Source organism: Staurois parvus, unplaced genomic scaffold (genome assembly GCF_062004578.1).
Source record: "Staurois parvus isolate SC_StPar_1 unplaced genomic scaffold, SC_StPar_1.0 ptg000540l, whole genome shotgun sequence".
Lineage (NCBI taxonomy): Eukaryota > Metazoa > Chordata > Amphibia > Anura > Ranidae > Staurois > Staurois parvus.
In genome coordinates, this window is record NW_028318336.1 from 226196 (window position 1) to 249649 (window position 23454).

The window sequence follows — 23454 nt, forward strand, 5'->3', positions numbered from 1 at the left end:
GAATTGCCTTAATTCTTCTTGGCATAGATTCAACAAGGCTTTGGAAACATTCCTCAAAGATCTTGGTCCATATTGATATGATAGTATCAGATTTGTTGACTGCACATTTATTACCGCTGTTATAAAGCAAGATAGAACCATGCTTTCCTGTTGTTTACACCAAATTCTGACCCTACCATCTGAATGTCGAAGCTGAAATTGAGACTCATCAGACCAGGCAACATTTTTCCCATCTTCCATTGTCCAGTTTTGGTGAGCCTGTGCAAATTGTAGGATTTCCTGTTCTCAGCTGACAGGAGTGGCACCCGGTGTGGTCTTCTGCTGCTGTAGCCCATCTGCTTCAAGGTTCGACTTGTTGTGCATTCAGGGATGGTAGTCTGCATACCTTGATTGTAATGAGTGGTTATTTGAGTTACTTTTGCTTTCTATCATCTCAAACCAGTCTGCCCATTCTCCTCTGAAATCAACAACGCATTTTCGTCCACACAACTGCTACTCACTGGATATTTTCTCTTTTTTGGACCATTCTCTGTAAACCCTAGAGATGATTGTGTGTGGAAATCCTGGTAAATCAGCAGTTTTTGAAATGTTTAGACCAGCCCGTCTGGTACCAACAGCCATGCCACATTCCAAGTCACTTAAAGCGGAGTTCCACCTAAAAAAAATAAAAGTCAGCGGCTGCAAAAACTGTAGCCGCTGACTTTTAAAATATAGACACTTACCTGTCCCTCGGTCCAGCAATGTCCTCACCACGGCTGGTTTTCTTCTGGCCGTCTTCTCTCCCTGGCGCTGGCATCTTCAATGTGGGCACCCGGCTGTGACAGCTTGCGGCTTCACAGCTGGGTGCCCACTGTACATGCGTGAGAAGCGCTGCACTTTGTGAATGGCTCCGTAGTCTTCTGGGACCTGTCACATGAGGGAGGGTAGAAGGACAACTTCTGCTTCCGATCGCCTAGGCAATTGCAGCGGAAGTGGGAGTGGGTACCTGTCAAATTCGGGTACTTGATCCCCAAAGGTGCCAATCCTTAATGGGGAGCAGGGGACAAAGGCTTAAAGCGGAACTTCCCCTTTTGGGTGGAGCTCCACTTTAAATCCCCTTTCTTCCCCATTTTAATGCTCAGTTTGAACTTCAGCAAGTCGTCTAGATGACTAAATGCATTGAGTTGCTGCCATGTGATTGGCTGATTAGCAATTTGTTTTACCAATCAATTGAACAGGTGTACCTTATAAAGTGTCTGGTACACGTGTCTATATACACTCACTGGTCACTTTACTAGGTACATCTGTTCAATGTTCCAACCGTTTTTAAGGAAAACTACAACTAGCATTAGCGTTTGCAGCTGACGGCTTGTAGTTTTCAATGGACTACCAGAGCGCAGGTGAGAGCTGTAGATAGTTCATTGATGATTCCTGTCATTGTGTGACTGCCAGCCTGTACGAGGTACAAGTAGACAGCTTACACGGGCAGTCTGCAGGAGCCATTGTACTGCTGCAGAGTGAAAACAAAAAGAAAGCGCACCAACCTTGCGCATTACCTCAATAAAAAGCTGTGATTTTATTACCACCTCCGCAACATCTCCAAGATACGTACGTTCCTAACCCCAGACACTACTAAACAACTCGTTCACTCCCTTATTATCTCACGCCTGGACTACTGCAACTCCCTCCTCACCAGCCTACCCCAACGCAGACTATCCCCGCTTCAGTCTATCCTGAACTCAGCGGCCAGACTCATCCACCTCACCAACCGCTCCGCTTCTGCCACCCCCATCTGTCATTCCCTCCACTGGCTTCCGATTGCCCAACGTATAAAATTCAAACCACTAACATTGACATACAAAGCCATTCATAACGCTGCCCCAAGCTACCTCACCGACCTGATACCCAAATACCACCCAACTTGTACTCTTCGCTCCTCACAAGACCTCCTACTTTCTAGCTCCCTGGTCTCCTCCTCCCACTCCCGACTGCAGGACTTCTCCAGGACTTCCCCCATCCTCTGGAACTCACTACCCCAATCCATCAGACTTTCACCTACCCTCCTCACCTTTAGGCGCACCCTGAAAACCCATCTCTTCACGGAAGCCTACCCCGCCCTCACCTAACAGCTGATCTCCTCCACTCCTCCTACCACTCCATCCCCCACAACCATTTCCTCCTGTACCACTATCCCCTCCCTCCTAGACTGTAAGCTCGAAAGAGCAGGGCCCTCGAACCCCCCGTGTATTGTTTTGTTACTGTATTGTCTCATGTACTGTCCCCCACTATAATGTATAGCGCTGAGCAAACCTTTTGGCCCTATATAAATACTATATAATAATAATATTAAAATGCAATGTATTGTACCTGCTTAGCTCTGAGGAAGAAGGGACCCCCCTTTGAAACGCGTCAGTTAAATTTTGAGAGTCTCCCCGCTTGATGTGATTCGCACTGGTCTTGCACTTCATTGTTCCTTTTATGATTTTATACGCCTGTTATACTGCTTTGTTTGTGAATATACATCACATTTTAATAAAATCACAGCTTTTTGTTGAGGTAATGCGCAAGGTTGGTGCGCTTTTTTGTATTCACTCTGCAGTACTGGTAGGGCCTCCCCAGCCTTGTTAAGAGCTGCACAACCTTTGATCCATCGGTGGACGAGCTTCCTGAGTGGTCTATCCATCTACCCACCCTTGATCTGGGTCCCTGAGCGCAGGAGGTGTTGTTTCTGTTGCCATTGTACTGCTGACCGTGGGTGCGTTGCTTTACAGGCTCCTAATAAAAATAAAAAAAACAATAAATGCGCGTTTTTTTTACCTGCAAAAAGATGTGCATTCAATTTTTTTTTTTTTTTTAAAAGGTGAACTTATCCTTTAAATTTAACAAGAAAGGAAAGGTTATCCAACAAGCAAAAGTAATCTTGTTGTGTCTGCTATATGATGTTTAAATACTGTATGTCTAAAGGCAACATTTGGATAGAATAGTGAAAGGCTAAAACGGATCAGGTGCATGAAAGCATAAGGAAGGTTGGGGGGCAGGGGGGACAGCGCACAGGAGGGGTTTTTTATCTTAATACATCAGAGAATGCGTTAAGGTAAAACATGTTTTTGTCTTTAGAATCATCTTAAAAATATTGAATGATTCACACAATTGGAAGCCTTCTGTTTATGCGCTCCAAAGGCAGTGGAATAAACAGGAGTGTTCCTTTGTCTGGTTGGAGTTTTTCGACAGGATAGAGGGCTTCCTGGCATTTGTAAATAATTTACCCCATCTGTTGCTTGACTTCTTAGACCAGATAGAGGTTCTACTATCAGGTAAGTTGCTTTTCGATTTGAGGACCCGTTCACACTTGAGCTGAGCATCTTTGGTCATCTTCTGGGGTTGATTTTTGAGTGTTTATTCAGACATTGTATAGTCTTTTTAGGCTTGAATGTTTTTTTTTTAGCCAATGGAAAGCTCGTTACTAAGCAAGAAAACGTGAAAAAGTCTACTGGGGCCATTGAAATCTATTGGGGCCAAAATGCTCTACTCTACACCCAAAGAAACGAATGTCCTTTTTCGAGAGACAATCTGTAATCTTCAAGAGACACAACCCTCAGGTGTGAATGGACCACCACTGAATATAATGGAGATCCTAATGTGGAACTTTGAAGATCTTCTGGTGAAGCTTCAAATCATGCTTCAATTCGCTCGGGTGTGAATGGAAACGAAGGATGGAGGCTCTTTCACTTTTCATTGCATGTGGACTGAATGTATTTGTGAAGAACAGTTTGTGCTGTTCTGTTGACAACAGTAACTTCTGGATTTCTGATCACTTTTTTTTCCAGTGACAATAGCCACCAGTAAGTTCCCAGGGAGAAAAGCACTATAAAAATACAAATGGCATACATTTTGTGATCCCTGGTTTTGCTCAGTGCTTCCCCCTGCTGACACCCTAGGTCACTATTGTGTCCTGCATGGACTCAGGAGTTGATGGAGGCTGTAGGCATTTGAAGTGAAGAACGCTAAAATAAATTGCTGGAGGCTGTGTCACTTGAACATTGAAGATTTCAGACTTGCCTCCTCCTGGAGAGTGAAAAATCTACAGTCCTCTATTATATAACAAAAGCAAAGCTTAACATATGCGTTTCTGTGGATTACTGATGTCAAAATGGTACTGATCTTGTACAGAGATTATGCTGGTTAGTAGCACAGAATTGCAGATCACAAATGCATTGTAAACATATTTATGGCATCAACAAGACAAAGCTAGACATAACAGTCTCCTATGCAGAGGCGTCCCTAGGGTTGGTGTCACCTGATGCGGTCACACGTGGTGTCACCCCTCCAGAGAGGAAGGAGCGGTGCCGGTGTAGCGGTAAAATGAGTATCCCTTGAAGATATGTATCCCCTGAAGCAACTGCGCATGTACCGGTTTCAGGCTGGAAAAGCCAATCTCCAAGCCGGCGATCGGCTTCTTCAGCCTGAAACCGGCACATGCGCAGTTGCTTCAGGGGATACTCATTTTACCGCTACACCGGGGGGGGGGGGTTTCAGCTGTCACCCCCCTAGGGATGCCACTGCTCCTAGGGATCACAGGTGTATCATTCAGAATGCATCTTAAGATATGTCAAATGGTTCAGTAATAATGCATATATTGAAAATTCAGTCTGGTCATACCCCTGTGTGTGAAGCATAAATCGACTGAGAACCACAATAGACATAATAAACAAACCTGCCAAACCTTTAGCTGAAATAAAGCAGATGCTGAATATGCTCATTTTTATCATTCATGGTGGTGTACATATCCAAAGTCCTTTTTTCGAGGTCTCTGTACAGTTGCAAGAAAAAGTATGTGAACCCCTTGGGATTACGTGGAGTTTTGCATGAATTGGGCATAAAATGTGCTCTGAACGTCATCTAAGTCACAACAATAGAAGAACACAGTCTGCTGAACATAATACTACACAAACATTAGATGTTGCCATGGTTTAATTGCACATAACATGTAAACATTTACAGTGCAGGGAGGAAAAAGTATGTGAACCTTTGGACTTAATAACTGGTTGACTCTCCTTTGGCAGCAATAACTTCAACCAAACGTTTCCTGTAGTTGCAGATCAGACCTGCACAACGATCTGGAGTAATTTTGGACCACTCCTCTTCACAAAACTGTTTCAGTGTAGCAATATTCTTGGGATGTCTGGTGTGAATCGCTCTCTTAAGGTCATGCCACAGCATTTCAATCGGGTTGAGGTCAGGACTCTGACTGGGCCACTCCAGAAGGCGTATTCTGTGCTGTTGCAGCCATTGTTTTGTTGAATTACTTGTATGCTTTGGGTCATTGTCCTGTTGCATCACCCATCCTCTGCGGAGCTTCAGTTGGCGGACAGATGGTCGTACATTTTCCTGCAAAATGTCTTGATAAACTCTGGAATTCATTTTCCCATCAATGACAACAATCCGTCCAGGCCCTGAGGCAGCAAAGCAGCCCCAAACCATTATGCTCCCTCCGCCAAGTTTTACAGTGGGGATGAGGTTTTGATGTTGGTGTGCTGTGCCTTTTTTTCTCCAAACATAGTGTTGTGTGTTCTTCCAAACAACTCAATCTTGGTTTCATCTATCCACAGTATATTTTGCCAGTAGTGCTGTGGAACACCCAGGTGCTCTTTTGCAAACTTCAAACGTGCTGCAATATTCTTTTTGGACAGCAATGGCTTCCTCCGTGGTGTCCTCCCATGTACTCCATTCTTGTTTAATGTTTTCCTTATTGTAGATGTGTCAACAAAAATGTTAGCATGTGCCAGAGATTTCTGTAGGTCTTTAGCTGACACTCTGGGATTCTTCTTTACCTCATTCAGCATTCTGCGCTGTGCTCTTGCAGTAATTTTTACAGAACGACCACGCCTAGGGAGAGTAGCAACAGTGCTAAACGTTCTCCATTTGTAGACAGTCTGTCTTACCATGGACACATGAACATCAAGGCTTTTGGAGATACTTTTGTAACCCTTTTCAGCTTCATGCAAGTCAACAATTGATCGTAGGTCTTCTGAGAGCTCTTTTCTGTGAGACATGGTTCACATCACACAGTGCTACTTGAAACCAGTAAACCCAAAACAGGTGTGTGTTTTTCAAGGGCAGGACAGCTGTCAGCAACACATCCAATATCATCACACTGACTGGAGTCAAGGTTGGCTCATTCTTGGCTCCAATTAGCTCTTGGAGAAGTCATTAAGCTAGGGCCTCACATACTTTTTCCTCCCTGCACTGTGAATGTTTACATGTTATGTGCAATTAAACCATGGCAACATCTAATGTTTGTGTAGTATTATGTTCAGCAGACTGTGTTCTTCTATTGTTGTGACTTAGGTGACGTTCAGAGCACATTTTATGCCTAATTCATGCAAAACTCCACGTAATCCCAAGGGGTTCACATACTTTTTCTTGCAACTGTATATTTGATCTGTGTGTTTGCCATAAAGGTTATGTAATACTTCCATTCTCTTTTAACGAAATTACGTGGCACCCCAACTCAGCTCAAAAGAAGTCTTAGGACTGTCAATATAGTGAGTCTGTACAATGATTGTATTTCCACAGGGAAGAAAGAACAAGGCTCCATTCTCATTTATGGATCCCTTACATACTACAAACCCATAACACTGACCCGAGACCTGTATGTAGAGCAAACACATGGAGAGTTTTGGCTGTATATATTTCATAGTGGCCTTCTCAGTTACATAATTGACCATGCATTACAATGGTATATGTTAGGGTGCCTGTTTTGCATGTGGCCCAATGCCCTTAAATGACTCCCGTTCGGCAGCAGTACTGCCAACTAAATGCAACAGGTGGTTGATTTTTGCCATAGCTGCAGCATGTGTATAGCCTTGAGCAACTCCATGTCCTTTCTTAGGTGGGCAGTCCGGCTGGTTTAACCAGTTCCCATCCCAACCTAAAGTAGAATGGGCAGGAAGTTCCTTGTTTTGGGTGGGATTTCAAAGGGGTATAGGGTTGCATGACCGCTCAATTGTCATTCAAAGTGCAACAGCGCTGCAAGCTGAAAATTGAATTGGGCAGAAGGTGGTGAAAGTGCCCTGTAGTGAAGTGAACCACTTGCTCAATAACCTGCTTTTATGCACCCCCCCCCCCCCCCCACCATCCATGTGAATGAGTCCTAACGTATAGCTAAATATTTAGCATTTTTCTTTCAATAACCATTACATAATTACATATTAGGTACATATATAAAATGTTTTTAGACTCATGTATAGGTGTAACGGAACTGGAACCCGACCACCCTTGGGTATATTCCGTTATATCGCAGTTTCCCCTGTCCGAACACCATCCACGGACCACACCCTGGAAATCCCTCAGGAAATAGCACCCAGCTCTTCTTAAAACAGGAAGCCAAGAACAACTCTTTATTTTACACAAACAACATGTTTTATACAGAGGGCGGGGAAACATAATCAGGAACAGGAAACACATCATCAGCCCGCCCCATCAGTGGGAAGGGCTACAGTATAGGTAGGAAACACGTCCTCATGTATAGGTGTAACGGAACCGGAACCCGACCACCCTTGGGTATATTCCGTTATATCGCAGTTTCCCCTGTCCGAACACCATCCACGGACCACACCCTGGAAATCCCTCAGGAAATAGCACCCAGCTCTTCTTAAAACAGGAAGCCAACAACAACTCTTTATTTTACACAAACAACGTGTTTTATACAGAGGGTGGGGAAACATAATCAGGAACAGGAAACACTTCATCAGCCCGCCCCATCAGTGGGAAGGGCTACAGTATAGGCAGGAAACACGTCATCACCCCTCCCCATCCAACCAAGACACAGAACAATGGGGCAGCACATGGCAAGGACAATAGACAGCCATGTGGCCGAGACAAAAGAATAACCACATGGCAGTACAATACAGGAACACATGCATCCCATAATAGTTTGCTGGCCAGCAAGACACAGAATATGATGAAGCACATGGCATAGAACAGACAATGGACAGCCACATGACCCAGAACAAAGACAAAGGACAACACACCAATACACAATATCTTCACATTTACACCCTGTACCCCTTAACAGGCACAGGGTGGGTTAAACATAATGGGGAGAACATGAGCTGACACAGAGGTCCCCCCACCCCCAAAAGTCACTCCCGTCACAATAGGTCTTTATTAAAAGAAAAGTTTCTGCAGCATAATAAAAAAGGAGAAATTCTACAAAAACTCCTTCTATGGAACAATGTCTGTTTTATTAGGATCCCTGTGCTGTGTGAAATGGGAAATGACCAAACCATTGACTTAAACTTCTTCCCACCAGTCACTAGTTCCATTTCTGGAGGAAACTGCAATGGTGTCGATTTACTAAAACTGGAGAGTGCAAAATCTGGTGCATCTCTGCATAGAAACCAATCAGCTTCCAGGTTTTATTGTCAAAGCTTAATTGAACAAGGTGAAGTTAGCGCTGATTGGCTCCCATGCAGAGCTGCACCAGATTTTATACTCTCCAGTTTTAGTAAATCAACCCCAATGTGTCACAGACTCAATGAGAGCGACATCTTCTCCAGTCCAATTACAATGTATCAGTTTGAAACTGTTCTGCCAATTATCCTGCATGTGGAGTTGGCAGTGCAGTCAAAAGAAAAAGGATGCACAGATTTTGGCAAAACATATTAAATCTAATCCATTTAAAGGCACACATGAATGAAAAAAAAATCTTTGCTATAGGAGTAGGTAATGAGCACGCCAAAGGAAGTTCACTTTGCTGTATGTAGGGCAAAAAAAAAAAATCCCACAAATCCCATACATAGCACCTGAACCCCATTTACGTGTATGGAAACCAAATCTTGTAATTCTTTTCTGGCCTTTTTTAAGGTCAATTTGCAAGCTTTTCTTAAAAAAAGGTGTGGGTTGCTGGGCCCTGCTATGGGGAAAATATGCCAACGCTGCTTCCAGCTTGTTTTAAAAAATACAGTTTTGCTGGAAGAAGCTCTTTTAACCACTTATCGACCCTCCACAGGGTGCAGGCACGTGTAGGCACAATCACATACATGTATGTGATTGTGCCTGCTCCGGGTACCAGACACAATGGACTTCAGTTACCAGTAATCAGTAACCGGGTATCATGTGATCGCTATGATTGGTCATAGCGATCACATGATAGCAATGTAAACAACTTGCCATTAATGGCTTTTCATTCATTAACAGCTTGCTTATTGTTGTGATCTGTGATTGGCCTACAGCAATCAATTGATACCTGGATACCTGTATCATGTGATTAGCTGTAACCAATCACAGATCCCAACCAAAATCAAGCCATGTAGAAAAATACATTTTGGTCTAAATTTATTAAGAATTTATTTTTTTAATTGCATATATTTTCTAATCGAAAGTAGAATATATGTTTTTTTCCAAAAGTTTGGTCTTTTATAATTTGTTTATATAAAAATAAAAACCAAGTGCAAGTTTGCAGCGAAATGTCAGAATAGTAGGCTGACATACACTGGATCCAGATACCAAAAGCTGAGGGCCTTCTCAGGCAACCAGCCCATGCCTACCAGTGTATAGTGCTTCAAAGAATGACTTGAGCAAGCCATGCAAGACTTGGGTGAATGGGACATTCTTGAGGCCCAGAAGAAACAGAGAACCACTGAAGGCTTAAGGGGCTTAGCCTTAGAAGCTATTGGGAACCTGAAGCTCAGCAGACCCGAGTGTACTGCCTATGATTACCCAAGTATCCTTCAAGATGTGTTCAAGAGAACAGAGAAGACCTCTGACCTTACATACCAGTTTGAACATAGCTGCCAGAACAAGGGAGAGAAGTTGTATGAATACATGAGGCTCCTTAAAAAGATAATGCATCAGCTGCTGCTGAAGAAAGGTATAGACTCCAGCACAGTAGGTGAAGTTTGAGCAGGTCAGCTGAAGACTCAAGAAGATGGTGACATCTTGAAGTAACCTGAATTAACAGGACTGTGCAAGAAGAAAAAGCTATGCTGGAAAAAAATGAACCAGAACTCAGAATCTGTTGCTGAAGTCAGAGTGGCTGTTTCAGTGGAGATTACCTCAGAAATTGCTACACTGAAAGGGTAAAAGTCTAAGTTGAAAAATATGGTGACCCTGTTAGCAGGAAGAGCAAGTGAGCAGCTTGGGAAGGTGATAGAAGATACCTCTCCTGAGTAATCTAAAGATTCAGTGATTTGCTACAATTGTGAAGGTGAAGGCTAATACAAATGTGAATGCCCGAGTCTACCGAAGGGAGAAGAGTACCCTCAAATGCCACAGATAGATTCGTGGATGTTGGCCAGGTGCCTGACTACTTCAGCCAGCTTCTGCTGATACAAGAAAGAGGAATAGGCCCAGGTTTTTAAGCGATATCCCTTCTGACACCCTAAAGAGACAATTGGAGATGCTGGCTCATATATTGAGTCACACTGTTCAAGAGAAAAGTGCCCATAAGTCTCCAAAACATCATGAGAAGCATCGTTCACGGCACCATGAAAGAAGAAAACAAGTCCAATACACTAGGCCTGCTACGTCACTTGATGCTACCCAAGTTTCTCACATGTTGATTGGCTTTTCCCCATTAGTACTAGTGCTACTGGAAGGGATGTACACAAGAGCTCTCCTCCTAAGGTGATCAAGTGACTTTACTGACGAGAGACGTCTACAACAACCACTTGAAGTATATAGCTCTGAAAAAGTTGGAAGACTTAGATGTCCTGGGCATTGGAGCAGAGAAGTACCTCCAGAGGTAGCCCACTTTAGGAATGCATACACCTGCCTGCTGTTGGGGTTGTATGTACAAGGTGTACACCAGGACTCTTTTTGATTCTTCTGAACTGGTTATTCAGAGACTCTAGTAACCCATTTAAGATTCAGATTAACAGTGCTGTAGTCTCTTTAAGTGCGAGTTATCAATTCATTGCCCATGTGTCTATTATAGTGCTCTTTTCTCTATGTATTTATTTGTTTGTTGATTTCCACCGTATTCCATTTAATTGCCCAGATACATCCAACTGATTTACTGCCCAGATGTTTGTGGCTTTATTCCTGTGCATTCTAAAAGTGGAAGCCTGCTAACCTTTTAATCCACAGGTGTAAACTGTCTTAGTATATGACCAAGTGCGTCAGTGGGGAGTGGGCAGTTTAGAGAGTAGTGACAGAACAGTGGACCATCACCAACAGTGGCTCCTTCGGAAATTAGGTTTCTCTATCAACTATACTGCTAGTGGTCACTCTAGGATGATTGGACTAAAACCCAGAACTATTGCCGTGGTACCACTTTGCTATAGGCAATGAATGGGGATCTTGTAGAGCAGCTTAACTAAAGAGATAATTTTATGCCCTAGATCTTCAGCCAGCCAATGTTGGGGCCCAGTCTTTATGGTGATGCACATGAAAACAGTCCCTGTGGAATCTGCATACAGTGGTACCACTGCAATAGTTCTTAGTATTAGTCCAATCATCCTAGAGTGAACACTAGCAGTATAGTTGATAGAGAAACCTAATTTCCAAAGGAGCCGCTGTTGGTGATGGTCCATTGTTCTGTCACCACTCTCTAAACTGCTCACTCCCCACTGACGCACTTGGTGTCGCCGCTCTGCGGCGTTTTACCATGTTATTCAGCGTTAGAGCATTTTTCCAGCTAAAAAACTCCTATAGAAACCCACTAGTCCTGGGTTTTTTTTCCAGCCAAAAATGATGATTACAGTCTATGTGTGCATGGACACATAGGATAACATGCTGGGGGGTTTACTAGCTGTAGAAAACCCCAAGAAAAGGCAAAAACAGCAGCTGTAAAAACATCAAGTGTGCATGAGGGCTTAGAAATGGAAGACCTTGGGTAATATGCGGAGCTTGCTTTTTTAACCCCCCTGTCGGTATTTCCAAGTGTAGCTCTGGGATAACTTTTAGTACCAGAAGCGGTAACCCCAAGTTACACTCGGGATTACCCTGCAGCACTTACCTTGTCCTGCGCTCCCGCGATGTCCCCCCTGCAGTGTCCCCGGCCATCTCCTCCGGCCGATGCCAGCATCCGTCTTCTGGGTTCCGTTCCCTGTGAGCGTCGGGACGTACGGGGGGATGGAACCGGCTGGAAATTCAAAAATTTTAAAAAAGTGAGATTCACCCAATACTCTAAAATCACATAGTAAAACATTGCTGTATCAACCATTTCACATACATTTTGTCCCAAGTGCTTTGTCCGGCGCCCTGCCTGCATTTTTACTGTTCTTTCTGCCTGGAAAATAAGAAATGTCCATGGCGTCCAAAAAGCGTCCCTTTAGGTCAAAAGCGGTTTTAAGCCAGCTAGAGAACAGCGATAGTAAATCAGAACCACTTGCAGAATTGAGTGATAATAATTCATGGGGAAATTCATCATCAGACACTGAAAATGATTTTGCGACTTTGCTCAGTGATGTGCGAACTTGGCGCTCTATTTCACATTTCAGTGTTTTTGGTTTGATTACATCATTGAATTATTTTTTTTATTATTATATTATTATTTTTTATGATTATTTATTATATTATAATGTAGGATTTCGTGTTTCAAATTTTATCCTACCCGGGATGTTTACTAGACTCTTGTTTGGACAGATTTCAGTGAGTTATTGCTAAGAATTACAGGCCTGCAAAAAAAAAAACATTTCCATTGAAAACAATGTACCGCTTTGAGCACAGAAATACTGACATAATCAGACCGCTAGGGAGGTTAATGCAATGTCAGCTTTTTTTTGGGTTGGAGATTGAATGGAGGGTAAATAAAATGTGATCACACTGAAAAGAACTTTGGGAGAATATTGATAAAATATATAACATATTAAAACCTTGCAAATTCTTCTTTGGTAAACTGTGAAGCAATTTATTTGCCCTTCCATGACATATCCTATTTCCAGAGAAAGGTTTGTTTGATCTGGTAGGCTAATATAAGTTGTTGGTGAAGACCTCATCAGCAATACAGACCAACAGACAAGATGAACAGGTACTTTGGGCTTGCACTGCTCTTCTGCTGTGGATGGCGTCTGTCCCATGCAACCAACACAAGTGAGTATTACGATGAAAACATGTTATTTTTTGTGTTATTAGTGTTTGTAAAGCCAGGGTCAATCAAATATGAGTTCCACTTGTTTATAAGACAGAATGGACTCTAATTTTAATTCTAAACCTCTGTTCTACACTATAAAAGGTCTGATGGTTAGTATGGGATTCCTCTCATTATTTGTTTTTTCTTCTCCTTGATACATTTTTGTATCCAATATGTGTATAGAACAGTGTTTCTCAACCTTTCTTCAGTCAAGGCACCCTTTAAAATTATGGACAGTCCCGAGGCACCCTTTAAAATTATGGACAGTCCCGAGGCACCCTTTAAAATTATGGACAGTCCCGAGGCACCCTTTAAAATTATGGACAGTCCCGAGGCACCCTTTAAAATTATGAACAGTCTTGAGGCACCCCATTCTAAAATGGGGTGCCTTAAGACTGTCCATAATTTAAAAGGGCACCCCATTCTAAAATGTGAAAAACTATTCTAATAGTTCTATATAACGCAACATCCACACATGTAGGACACCCGTGTAATTTATTCTTCCAAAGCAAATACATTTTTGCACACTGGTACTGACTAGTATTCCAGTGTTTCTCTTCTCCGTCACTGAGCTATTGTGACCCCAGCACTGATGGGGAGGGGCTGGGAAGGGTCAAAATAGGATGTTGTGCAGGCAGCTGACATCCTCCATATCAACTGATAATGTCATTGGCTGTCATGATGCCGATGGCTAGAAGGCTGTATTGGTGCACAATGAAAACCTGAGGCTTTGTGTAACTAAAAGACAGGCTTGTTCCACCCGCTGGCTTGTATACAGGTTTTGGGCAATTTTTAGACATTTTGTCAAGGCATCCCTGAAGAAACCTCAAGGCACCCCAGGGTGCCTGGGCTCCCTGGTTGAGAAAGGCTGGTATAGAGAATGACTTCTGTATATTATTTTTCCTTGCTAAGTAACTCTCTTATACTTTTTTCCACAGTGATCTCTGCTGTAGGTGGAAATGCAAATGGCGAGCCCTGTGTCTTCCCATTTAAGTATAATTCCAAGTGGTATTCGGAATGTATCAGTGATGACCGCTTTGAGGGGCGTCCTTGGTGCGCTACAACAGCAGATTATGATGAAGATAAGAAGTGGGGATTGTGTACACGTAATTGTAAGTGTTGTGTTTGGTCTTGCTGATGATATGCTGTGGGTTTAGAAAGTTTCATACTTATCTCTACATTAGCAGAACCATTTTTATGGATAGGCTCCAGAAGCTCATAGATATTATTTGATGCTTGGCTTGAGGAAGGAGGAAATACAAAGGAAGAATGGTGGCATTGTAACCCATGAACAGTGAGGCTGGCTTTGACCTCAATAATTTGCAGGAGAAACACCAAAAGCTGAGTGCTTACAGGGTGGAGGAAGAAGGGTGGTTACTGTGGCTCACTGTGATACTGGATTGAACGTCAAATTTCAAGAATGTTTATTCTTCACAGGGGCGGACTGACAACTCATGGGGCCCCCGGGCAATAGGGGATCATGGGGCCCCTGTGTCCTTGCCCAAACTCAAACCATACCCAAAAAAGCCTTTGAAAGGTACCAGGGGCATCTCATGGGGCCCCCTACTGACCCCGGGCCCTCGGGCAGTGCCCGGGTTTCCAAATGGTCAGTCCGCCCCTGATTCTTCAGTATGATGGACTATAATTGTATTTAACCACTTCCTGCAGGGTGGACGTCATATGATGTCCTTGAAGGTAAGAGGTTATACCGGGTTGATGTTTGCACCTGCAGGCATCATCCTGGTATCAAAATGTTCAGCTAGTGATTCCCTGTAAGGCAGAAGTGATACGAGTGGCTGAACAGCCACTCAGTGACTTCTGCTGGTGGCAGAAGCCGTGGTGTATTTAGGTTTCGTGCTGCACTAGGCAACACAAAAATTGGCTCCCCTCCCCACGGAGAGACCCTGACACTGACCAACACCATCCTCCCCCATGAAGAGAGCCTGACATTGACCAACACCCCAGCCTCCCACCCCCACCCAAGAGAGCCTTCCACTACCACCGCCACTACCACTACTTGGCCCCCCATACACTGGCAAACCCCACTCCCCCACCCCAACAAGAGATAAGACACTCACCTTCACAGCTCCAGACATCCCCGGGAACAAGAGTCAGGCTCTGCATACACCATCAAGCAGCCCGCAGCCTCTCTCAGATCCCACCTGGTCCTGGTGCTGTGTGTGTCCCTTCTTCCTTTCCTTCTTTCGGGGGGCAACGCTGCCCCCCTGACAAATGCTGCTGCCCCCTGAAAAATGCCACCCTAGGCAAATGCCTTGTTTGCCTTGTGGTAAATACACCCCTGGGCAGAAGGGATTCCCTACTCCCACTTCTGCCTCTCCCAGCCTCTCACGTCCAATTGGGGAGCCCGGGACAGCTGCAACTGGCAGCAATGGCTTCACTACACAGAGAGAAAGGAACTGACATTGTTTCTCCCTCTCTGTGAAACCGGAAGCGATGAGGATTTTGGCGTTTTCAGTTTCAGCTGTTTGTTTACCCGCCCATTAGCGGGGTCCAATAGACCCCAGATCTCTTCATAAAGAGGACGTGTCACAACCCATGCTTTCACAAGGGATTTTGTTCATCTCTTGTGAAAGCAATAAAGTTGATAAAAAAAATTAAAGAGACAGTGTAAAAAAAAGTTTTAAATACCACATTACAAAAAAAATGTTTGGGGATTTTAAGTAATTTTCTAGTAAAAAAAAAAAGACTTTTACTTACAGGAGAGAAATATCAGAATTGGCCTGGGTAGCAAGTAGTTAATAGCACAGTGGGCTGGTGGAGGAAACACTACAAATAGTTGGTTTATAAACATTATTTGATAAAGAGTGGATTATATATAATAGCACATATATAGTAGATAGGCAATACCGATTTATTGAGTTAGGCTGGCCATACACTATACAATTTTCATACAATTTTCAGTCCAATTTCCTTTGGATTTACCTTCAGCTATGTAGTGCAAGGGCCTGCCTAACTAGATACCATTGGAAGTGTTGTTTAGATTTGACTTCCTATTATATGTTTTTTGGTAAATCTAAAGCAAAAATCTCAAGAAAATTGTATACTGTATGGCCAGCCTTAGTAGGAGTAGGTAAGTAGCATTGCACACAAACTGAATTTAACAAATGTGGGAAACACATGTTAGTGTTGGCTAGCTGCTGAAAGAGATTAGGGGGAGTGCTGTGCGGACTGACCATTTGGAAACTCGGGCACTGCCCAAGGGCCCGGGGTCAGTAGAGGGCCCCATGAGATGCCCCTGTTACCTTTTTCATAGGCTTTTTTGAGTTTGGGCAAGGAGACAGGGGCCCCATGATCCCCTATTGCCCAGGGGCCCCGTGAGTTGTCAGTCCGCCCCTGGTGCTGTGATTCACATATAACTTTTTCACAGTACAGACTTTTGCAGTGTAAGAAGATCATGATTTTCCTAAGCCATGTCTCTGAGAAGTGCTAACAATGACTGAGGGAACATGGAAAAAATAGGGTGGGTCTAGCTAGAACTAAACTAGCAGTAAATAGGTGGGGAGAACAGAAGAAGATACCAAAATCACATTTGTAAACAAGTTGCAGATGCCCAGAACGACCACTAGATGTCAGCATACTATAGAAAGAAAGTACAACCTTATGCAGTTTAATACAATTTATAAAAAAAATACACGTAAGGGAGGAAGAACATAATGGGATGGATTTAGTAAAAGCAAATCAACTGTGCACTTTGCAAGTGCATCTGCGCTCAATTTCCGCAGAGATTAGTAAATGTGGTAAAGCTCAGCTGATTTCCATCATCCAATCATGTGCAAGCAAAAAAACTGTACCTGATTGCGTATTCTTTACTTAGGCTAGGTCAGGGGTGGGCAAACTTTTTGACTTGAGGGCCGCAATGGGTTCATATATTGGACCCGGGGGCCGGACCAAGAGTAGATGAATGATGTGTATGTGTCATCCATAGTAAGTATAGTAATATTCCCCCATAGTAAGCATAGTAATTAATCCCCCATATAGTAATTCATCCCCCATAGTAATTCATCCCCCATATAGTAATTCATCCCCCATAGTAATTCATCCCCCATATAGTAATTCATCCCCCATATAGTAATTCATCCCCCCTATAGTAATTCATCCCCCATATAGTAATTCATCCCCCTATAGTAATTTATCCCCCATAGTAATTCATCCCCCATAGTAATTCATCCCCCATAGTAATTCATCCCCCATATAGTAATTCATCCCCCATATAATAATTCATCCCCCCTATAGTAATTCATGCCCATATAGTAATTCATCCCCCTATAGTAATTCATCCCCCATATAGTAATTCTCCCCCCTATAGTAATTCATCCCCATATAGTAATTCAGCCCCCATATAGTAATTCATCCCCCATAGTAATTCATCCCCCCTATAGTAATTCATCCCCCCTATAGTAATTCATCCCCCATATAGTAATTCATCCCCCATAGTAATTCATCCCCCCACAGTAATTCATCCCCCTAGTAATTCATCCCCCATATAGTAATTCATCCCCCATAGTAATTCATCCCCCATATAGTAATTCATCCCCCATATAGTAATTCATCCCCCCCATAGTAATTCATCCCCCATATAGTAATTCATCCCCCATATAGTAATTCATCCCCCCTATAGTAATTCATCCCCCATATTAAGTCCCCCCTGTGTCAATTCACTTACCTTTGCTCCGCGCGTTCCTCTCGCCGTGTTCCCGCGCCGTTCCGGTGTAGCATGAAAATCTGTCTCCTATGAAGATCTGTCCCCCTCGACGTATCTGCGCATGTGCCAGTTTCAGGCATTAGCAGCCGATCGGCGATCTCCGGCACATGCGCAGATACGTCGAGGGGGACAGATCCTCATAGGAGACAGATTTTCATGCTACACCGGTCTTAAGGGCGGACTGTGAGAGGAGCCTAGCTCCCCTCGCGTTCGTCACGCTGCCCCGCCTACACACATCCTGACAGCCATCCTGACAGTATCACGCTCCGCGGGCCGGATTAAAAGGTCCGCCGGGCCGTATACGGCCCGCGGGCCGTAGTTTGCCCATTGCTGGGCTAGGTTCACACCTTCGCAGTTTGCATTTGAGCCGTTTCTGCATTGCGTTGTGGGATCTGCGTTTTTGCCGCAATTTGTGTTTTCTTTTTTGTTTTTTTGTTTTCTTGTTGCTAGGCAGATTTAAAACACATCAAAAACACAGCAAAAACGCTTCACATGCTTTTCTGCAGCGTTTCCATTGAAGTCTATAGAACCAAAAACACAACTTTCTGTGTTCAAAAAATCCCTGACCCTTTCCAAAAGACGCACGTATCTGTAGGAAATTATGTTAAATGGACTTTAGCGCGTTTCTGAAAAATGCTGCGAAAAATGCTTAGGTGTGAACCTGGGGTAAGTGAAGCTTTACCACATTTGCAGAGTGCGCAGTCTATTTTTCCTTTAGTAAATCCATCCTAAGGCTCCATGTACACTGCATCTGATAAACAGACATTCAGGAGCTTTTCTGCGTTTTTTTTCAGCAGCCCCTGAACTCTCCCTAATGTTTTCCTATGTGTCCGTGTACACATCGTCATTTACAGTCATTTACAGGCAGTTGAGTTTACAGTCGTTTTTTTGAACGCACCAAACTCGCGTTCAGGAGTAGATTTTATCAGCGTTTCAAACTTGTAACTTGCAAATGCGTATAAACGCGGCGAACCGCGTTTATAAGCGTTCGCATTTGGAATTTTTTTTAACTCTTCCATTCCCAGATGCTGTCCAGAGCCTTTTTTCATCATGAAAAATGCATGCAAAGCATTTTCCCGGTGCTCAAATGGACCTGGTACTGATACTTTGAGGTTTCGCACGAAAGAAAATATGTTAGACACTGCCGCAATAATTTCTGTACAGAAATGAGCCGGAACACATCCAAACACCACAAAAAAAAAAAAAGACAGCTAATCTCAACAAATACTGCTTTCTCTGCTTCTGCTCTCTCTATTTCTCTCAAAATGTCTGAAATAGTTAATTTTTTACGTTTTTTAGTGAATTCTGGGCATTTTGGAAGGTCTCCTGAGGTTATCTTTAAAAAATGCTTCTAAACACAAACGCTCCTAAACGCTCATAAACGCGGTTTTAACCTACGTTTTCCAGCAGTCAGTTTCCATCGCTCAGAAGTGTCCCCTGTACATGGAGCCCAATATGTTTAGAAATGTTTTTTAGTTAGGTAACTCTGTTATACTTTTTTCCACAGTGATCTATACTGAAGGAGGAAAAGCTACGGGCGAGCCCTGTGTCTTCCCATTTAGATACGGGTCCACGTGGTACTCAGAATGTATCGATTATAATTCGCAACTCTGGTGCGCTACGACTGCCGATTATAATACGGATGGCAAGTGGGGATACTGTAAACCTAAATGTAAGTGCTGTGTTTGTTCTTGCTGATGAAATGCTGTGGGGTTTAGGAGAGCTCCATATTTATCTTTACATTAATGATTAAAAATTGGGGAAAGCGCCTATGGAATCAGTATCACATAAAAATAAATGTGCATGTATCAAAGATATGTTAGGAAGAGCTGCTAACTGGCCCCTGTAGACAAGGGTGATAAATATGAAACGTTTTTTTCACATTATATGAGAACTTAAAGAAGATATGTTGGTTCACGAACTAATTTATTATATATTTTTGGACACTTTTTAAATCATTTTTATAATATTTGGCACATGCTTTTACGATTCTATATATTTTTTTTTGTTGGACACTAGTTCATATATTTTTTTATTTATTTTGTTCACTGATTGGTTCATTGATTCTTTTATTGATTTTGTTGCTATATTCATTTTTTATATGAATTTTTCACATTACTTCATTGCTTGAGTTCACTCACCTATAATATCTAAAGATATATTAAATTGAAGGGCGCAGCTTTAACCGCTTCCAGTCCGGACACTTTCACCCCCTTCCAGTCTGGACACTTTCACCCCCTTCCAGTCTGGACACTTTCACCCCCTTCCTGTCCGGACACTTTCACCCCCTTCCAGTCCAGACACTTTCACCCCCTTCCAGTATGGACACTTTCCCCCCCTTCCAGTCCGGACACTTTCACCCCCTTCCAGTCCGGACACTTTCCCCCCCTTCCAGTCCGGACACTTTCACCCCCTTCCAGTCCGGACACTTTCACCCCCCTTCCAGTCTGGACACTTTCCCCCCCTTCCAGTATGGACACTTTCCCCCCCTTCCAGTCCGGACACTTTCACCCCCTTCCAGTCCGGACACTTTCCCCCCCTTCCAGTCCGGACACTTTCACCCCCTTCCAGTCCGGACACTTTCACCCCCCTTCCAGTCTGGACACTTTCCCCCCCTTCCAGTCCGGACACTTTCACCCTCTTCCAGTCTGGACACTTTCACCCCCTTCCAGTCCAGACACTTTCACCCCCTTCCAGTCCGGACACTTTCACCCCCTTCCAGTCCGGACACTTTCACCCCCTTCCAGTCCGGACACTTTCACCCCCTTCCAGTTCGGACACTTTCCCCCCCCTTCCAGTCCGGACACTTTCACCCCCTTCCAGTCCGGACACTTTCACCCCCTTCCAGTCCGGACACTTTCCCCCCCTTCCTGTCCGGACACTTTCCCCCCCTTCCAGTCCGGACACTTTCACCCCCTTCCAGTCCGGACACTTTCACCCTCTTCCAGTCTGGACACTTTCACCCTCTTCCAGTCTGGACACTTTCACCCCCTTCCAGTCTGGACACTTTCACCCCCTTCCAGTCTGGACACTTTCACCCCCTTCCAGTCTGGACACTCCCCCCCCCCCTTCCAGTCCGGACACTTTCCCCCCCTTCTTGTCCAGGCCAACTTTCAGCTTTCAGTGCTATCACACTTTGACTGACAGTTGTGCGGTCATGAAACACTGTACACATAAAAAATTTTTAGCATTTTTGTTAGACAGATAAAACTTTATTTTGGTGGTATTTATTCACCGCTGGGATATTTATTTTTTGACTATATAAATGAAAAAGTCCACAAATTTTGAAAAAAAGTGTTTTTCTTATAACATTTTGCAAATAAATAATCTTTCATTAATCTTGGCCAAAATCTTTTTACTACAAAAAAAATAACCTAAATTAATTTATAACCAAAAATGATAATTTTTTTAAATTTTTTTTTACATATTTATTTTATTTTTTTATATTATTATTTAGATTTTTTTTTAACATACTGTCACCCTAGCAGTACAAAGGTCAGAGCTGAAAATAAGATGTGGATGGGGGATGCAGGGGTAAGCAGATGTGGAGGAAGGCTGAACTCTGCACTCTTTGTGTACGCACCCCTGAACTCTGCACTCTGTGTGCAGCGCACCCCTGAACTCTGCACTCTGTGTGCAGCGCACCCCTGAACTCTGCACTCTGTGTGCAGCGCACCCCTGAACTCTGCACTCTGTGTGCAGCGCACCCCTGAACTCTGCACTCTGTATGTAGCACACCCCTGAACTCTGCACTCTGTATGTAGCACACCCCTGAACTCTGCACTCTGTATGCAGTACACAACTGAACTCTGAACTCTATATGCAGCGCACCCCTATATTCCTCACTCTGTATGCAGCGCACCCATGAACTCTGCACTCTGTATATAGAGCACCCCTGAACTCTGCACTTTGTACGCAGTGCACCCCTGAATTCTGCATTCTGTGTGTACGCACCCCTGAACTCTGCATTCTGTATGCAGCGCACCCCTGAATTCTGCACTCTGTATGCAGCGCACCTGTGAATTCGGCACTCTGTATATAGTGCACCCCTGAACTCTGCACTCTGTACGCAGTGCACCCCTGAACTCTGCACTCTGTACGCAGCGCACCCCTGAACTCTGCACTCTGGTACATAATGCTCTCCTGCTATTTAAGACCTTCACATTGTTAGTGAAATTGAACCACAGCCACGATTTGATGTAGTTAGGAGGATGTATGTGTGGGGGGAGAGGGTTTGGTGGTCTTGGTTGAGTTCCTGCATCTATTTTCTGAGGAAATAAAGGACCTGATATAATCTGTATATTTTTATTGCTTCTCATGTCTAGAACAGCCTCTTTCCCTTGCCTGAGTCCTTGTTCTAGCCAGCTCTGGTGCTATCCTCCACCAGTAAATCCATAATCCTCCTCATTGTTCCCCAGAGTCTCTAGCAGTCCACATCCCCAGCATGTCCCCCTAGAGTATGAGGGTTAGGCCTAACACTCTTTGCTCTGTGTTCTAAATTAGCAGCCTCTCCTGCAGCGGTCCCTGTAAGCTGTCTCTGTCGCTGACCATGTATAAGTGCAGGACTGGAAACCGTAAACTGGCAGTCAGGTCCATGATGTTACTGCCAGTTCTGTAGACAGGGGTATACTAATAAAGTTTTGCCCTTCCAATGCAAATTACTTGGGCAGGGTTCAAATTTCTCCATGCAATTGGGTTACGCTTAACTGAGGCTATGGTTCTTAGCAGTCACCGTTCTTCTACACCAGTGGTCTCCAAACTGTGGCCAGGGGACCGGATGTGGCCCTTTACTTGTCTTTATCTGGCCTTTGGGGTACTATTCCACCAATTGACACCAATGATGGATCCCCATTCCCCCTATTGACACCATTAATGAAGGACTTTTCTTCTCATTGAAAAACAATGGGGCAATATTCCTCCCATTCAAACCAGTGAAGGGACACTGACGCCAGTGCATTTTCTTCTCCCACTAGTCACAGTCTGGCCCCCTTAAAGCCTGAGGGACAGTAAACTGGAAACAGAAACAACCTCTCCTGCGCTCTACGACCCAGAGCAAGGGTGGATGGATGGAAACGAAACTTGAGCAAATTCGACCACCAATGCATAGAACTCTAAACAAGGCTGGGAAAGCCCGACCAGTACTGCAAAGTGAAACAAAAAGAAAGCGCACCAACCTTAGAATTTTTGGAGACCCCTGTTCTATGCTATAAAAGGTTTGATGAATAATATGGGATTCCTCACATTATTACTCTTTTTACTCTTCCGTGTTACATTTTTGCATCAATTATGTTTATAGAGAAGGACTTCTGCACATTGTTTTCCCTCACTAAGTAACTCTCTTGTACTTGTTTTCCACAGTGACCTATGCTATGGGTGGAACTGCTAATGGTCAGCCCTGTGTCTTCCCATTTCAGTATGGATCCACATTTTATTCAAATTGTGTCCCTTATTCTGGGCGTCACTGGTGCTCTACAACAGCGGATTATAGCAACAATGGCAAGTGGGGATACTGCACATCTGATTGTAAGTGTTGTGTTTGGTCTTGCCGATGATATGCTATGGGTTTAGCAATGTTCCATATTTATCTCTACATTAACAGAACAATCGTGATGTATAGGCCTCAGAAGCTTACAGATATGATCCATGGTTCTGTTTAAGGGATTGGTATACACAG

General features: G+C 43.7%; 1 protein-coding gene across 1 annotated transcript in view; it reads left to right on the forward strand.

Moving 5' to 3' along the window:
* The first annotated feature begins 12918 nt into the window (after window positions 1-12918).
* Window positions 12919-23454, forward strand: part of LOC149451414 (uncharacterized) — an 82735-nt gene continuing 72199 nt past the window's right edge. Inside the window, exons 1-4 of the mRNA XM_089690698.1 lie at window positions 12919-13017; window positions 13996-14169; window positions 19288-19452; window positions 23139-23303. Coding sequence (XP_089546824.1) covers window positions 12948-13017; window positions 13996-14169; window positions 19288-19452; window positions 23139-23303 — 574 coding nt within the window. The 5' untranslated portion in view covers window positions 12919-12947. The remainder of the gene's footprint in view (window positions 13018-13995; window positions 14170-19287; window positions 19453-23138; window positions 23304-23454) is intronic.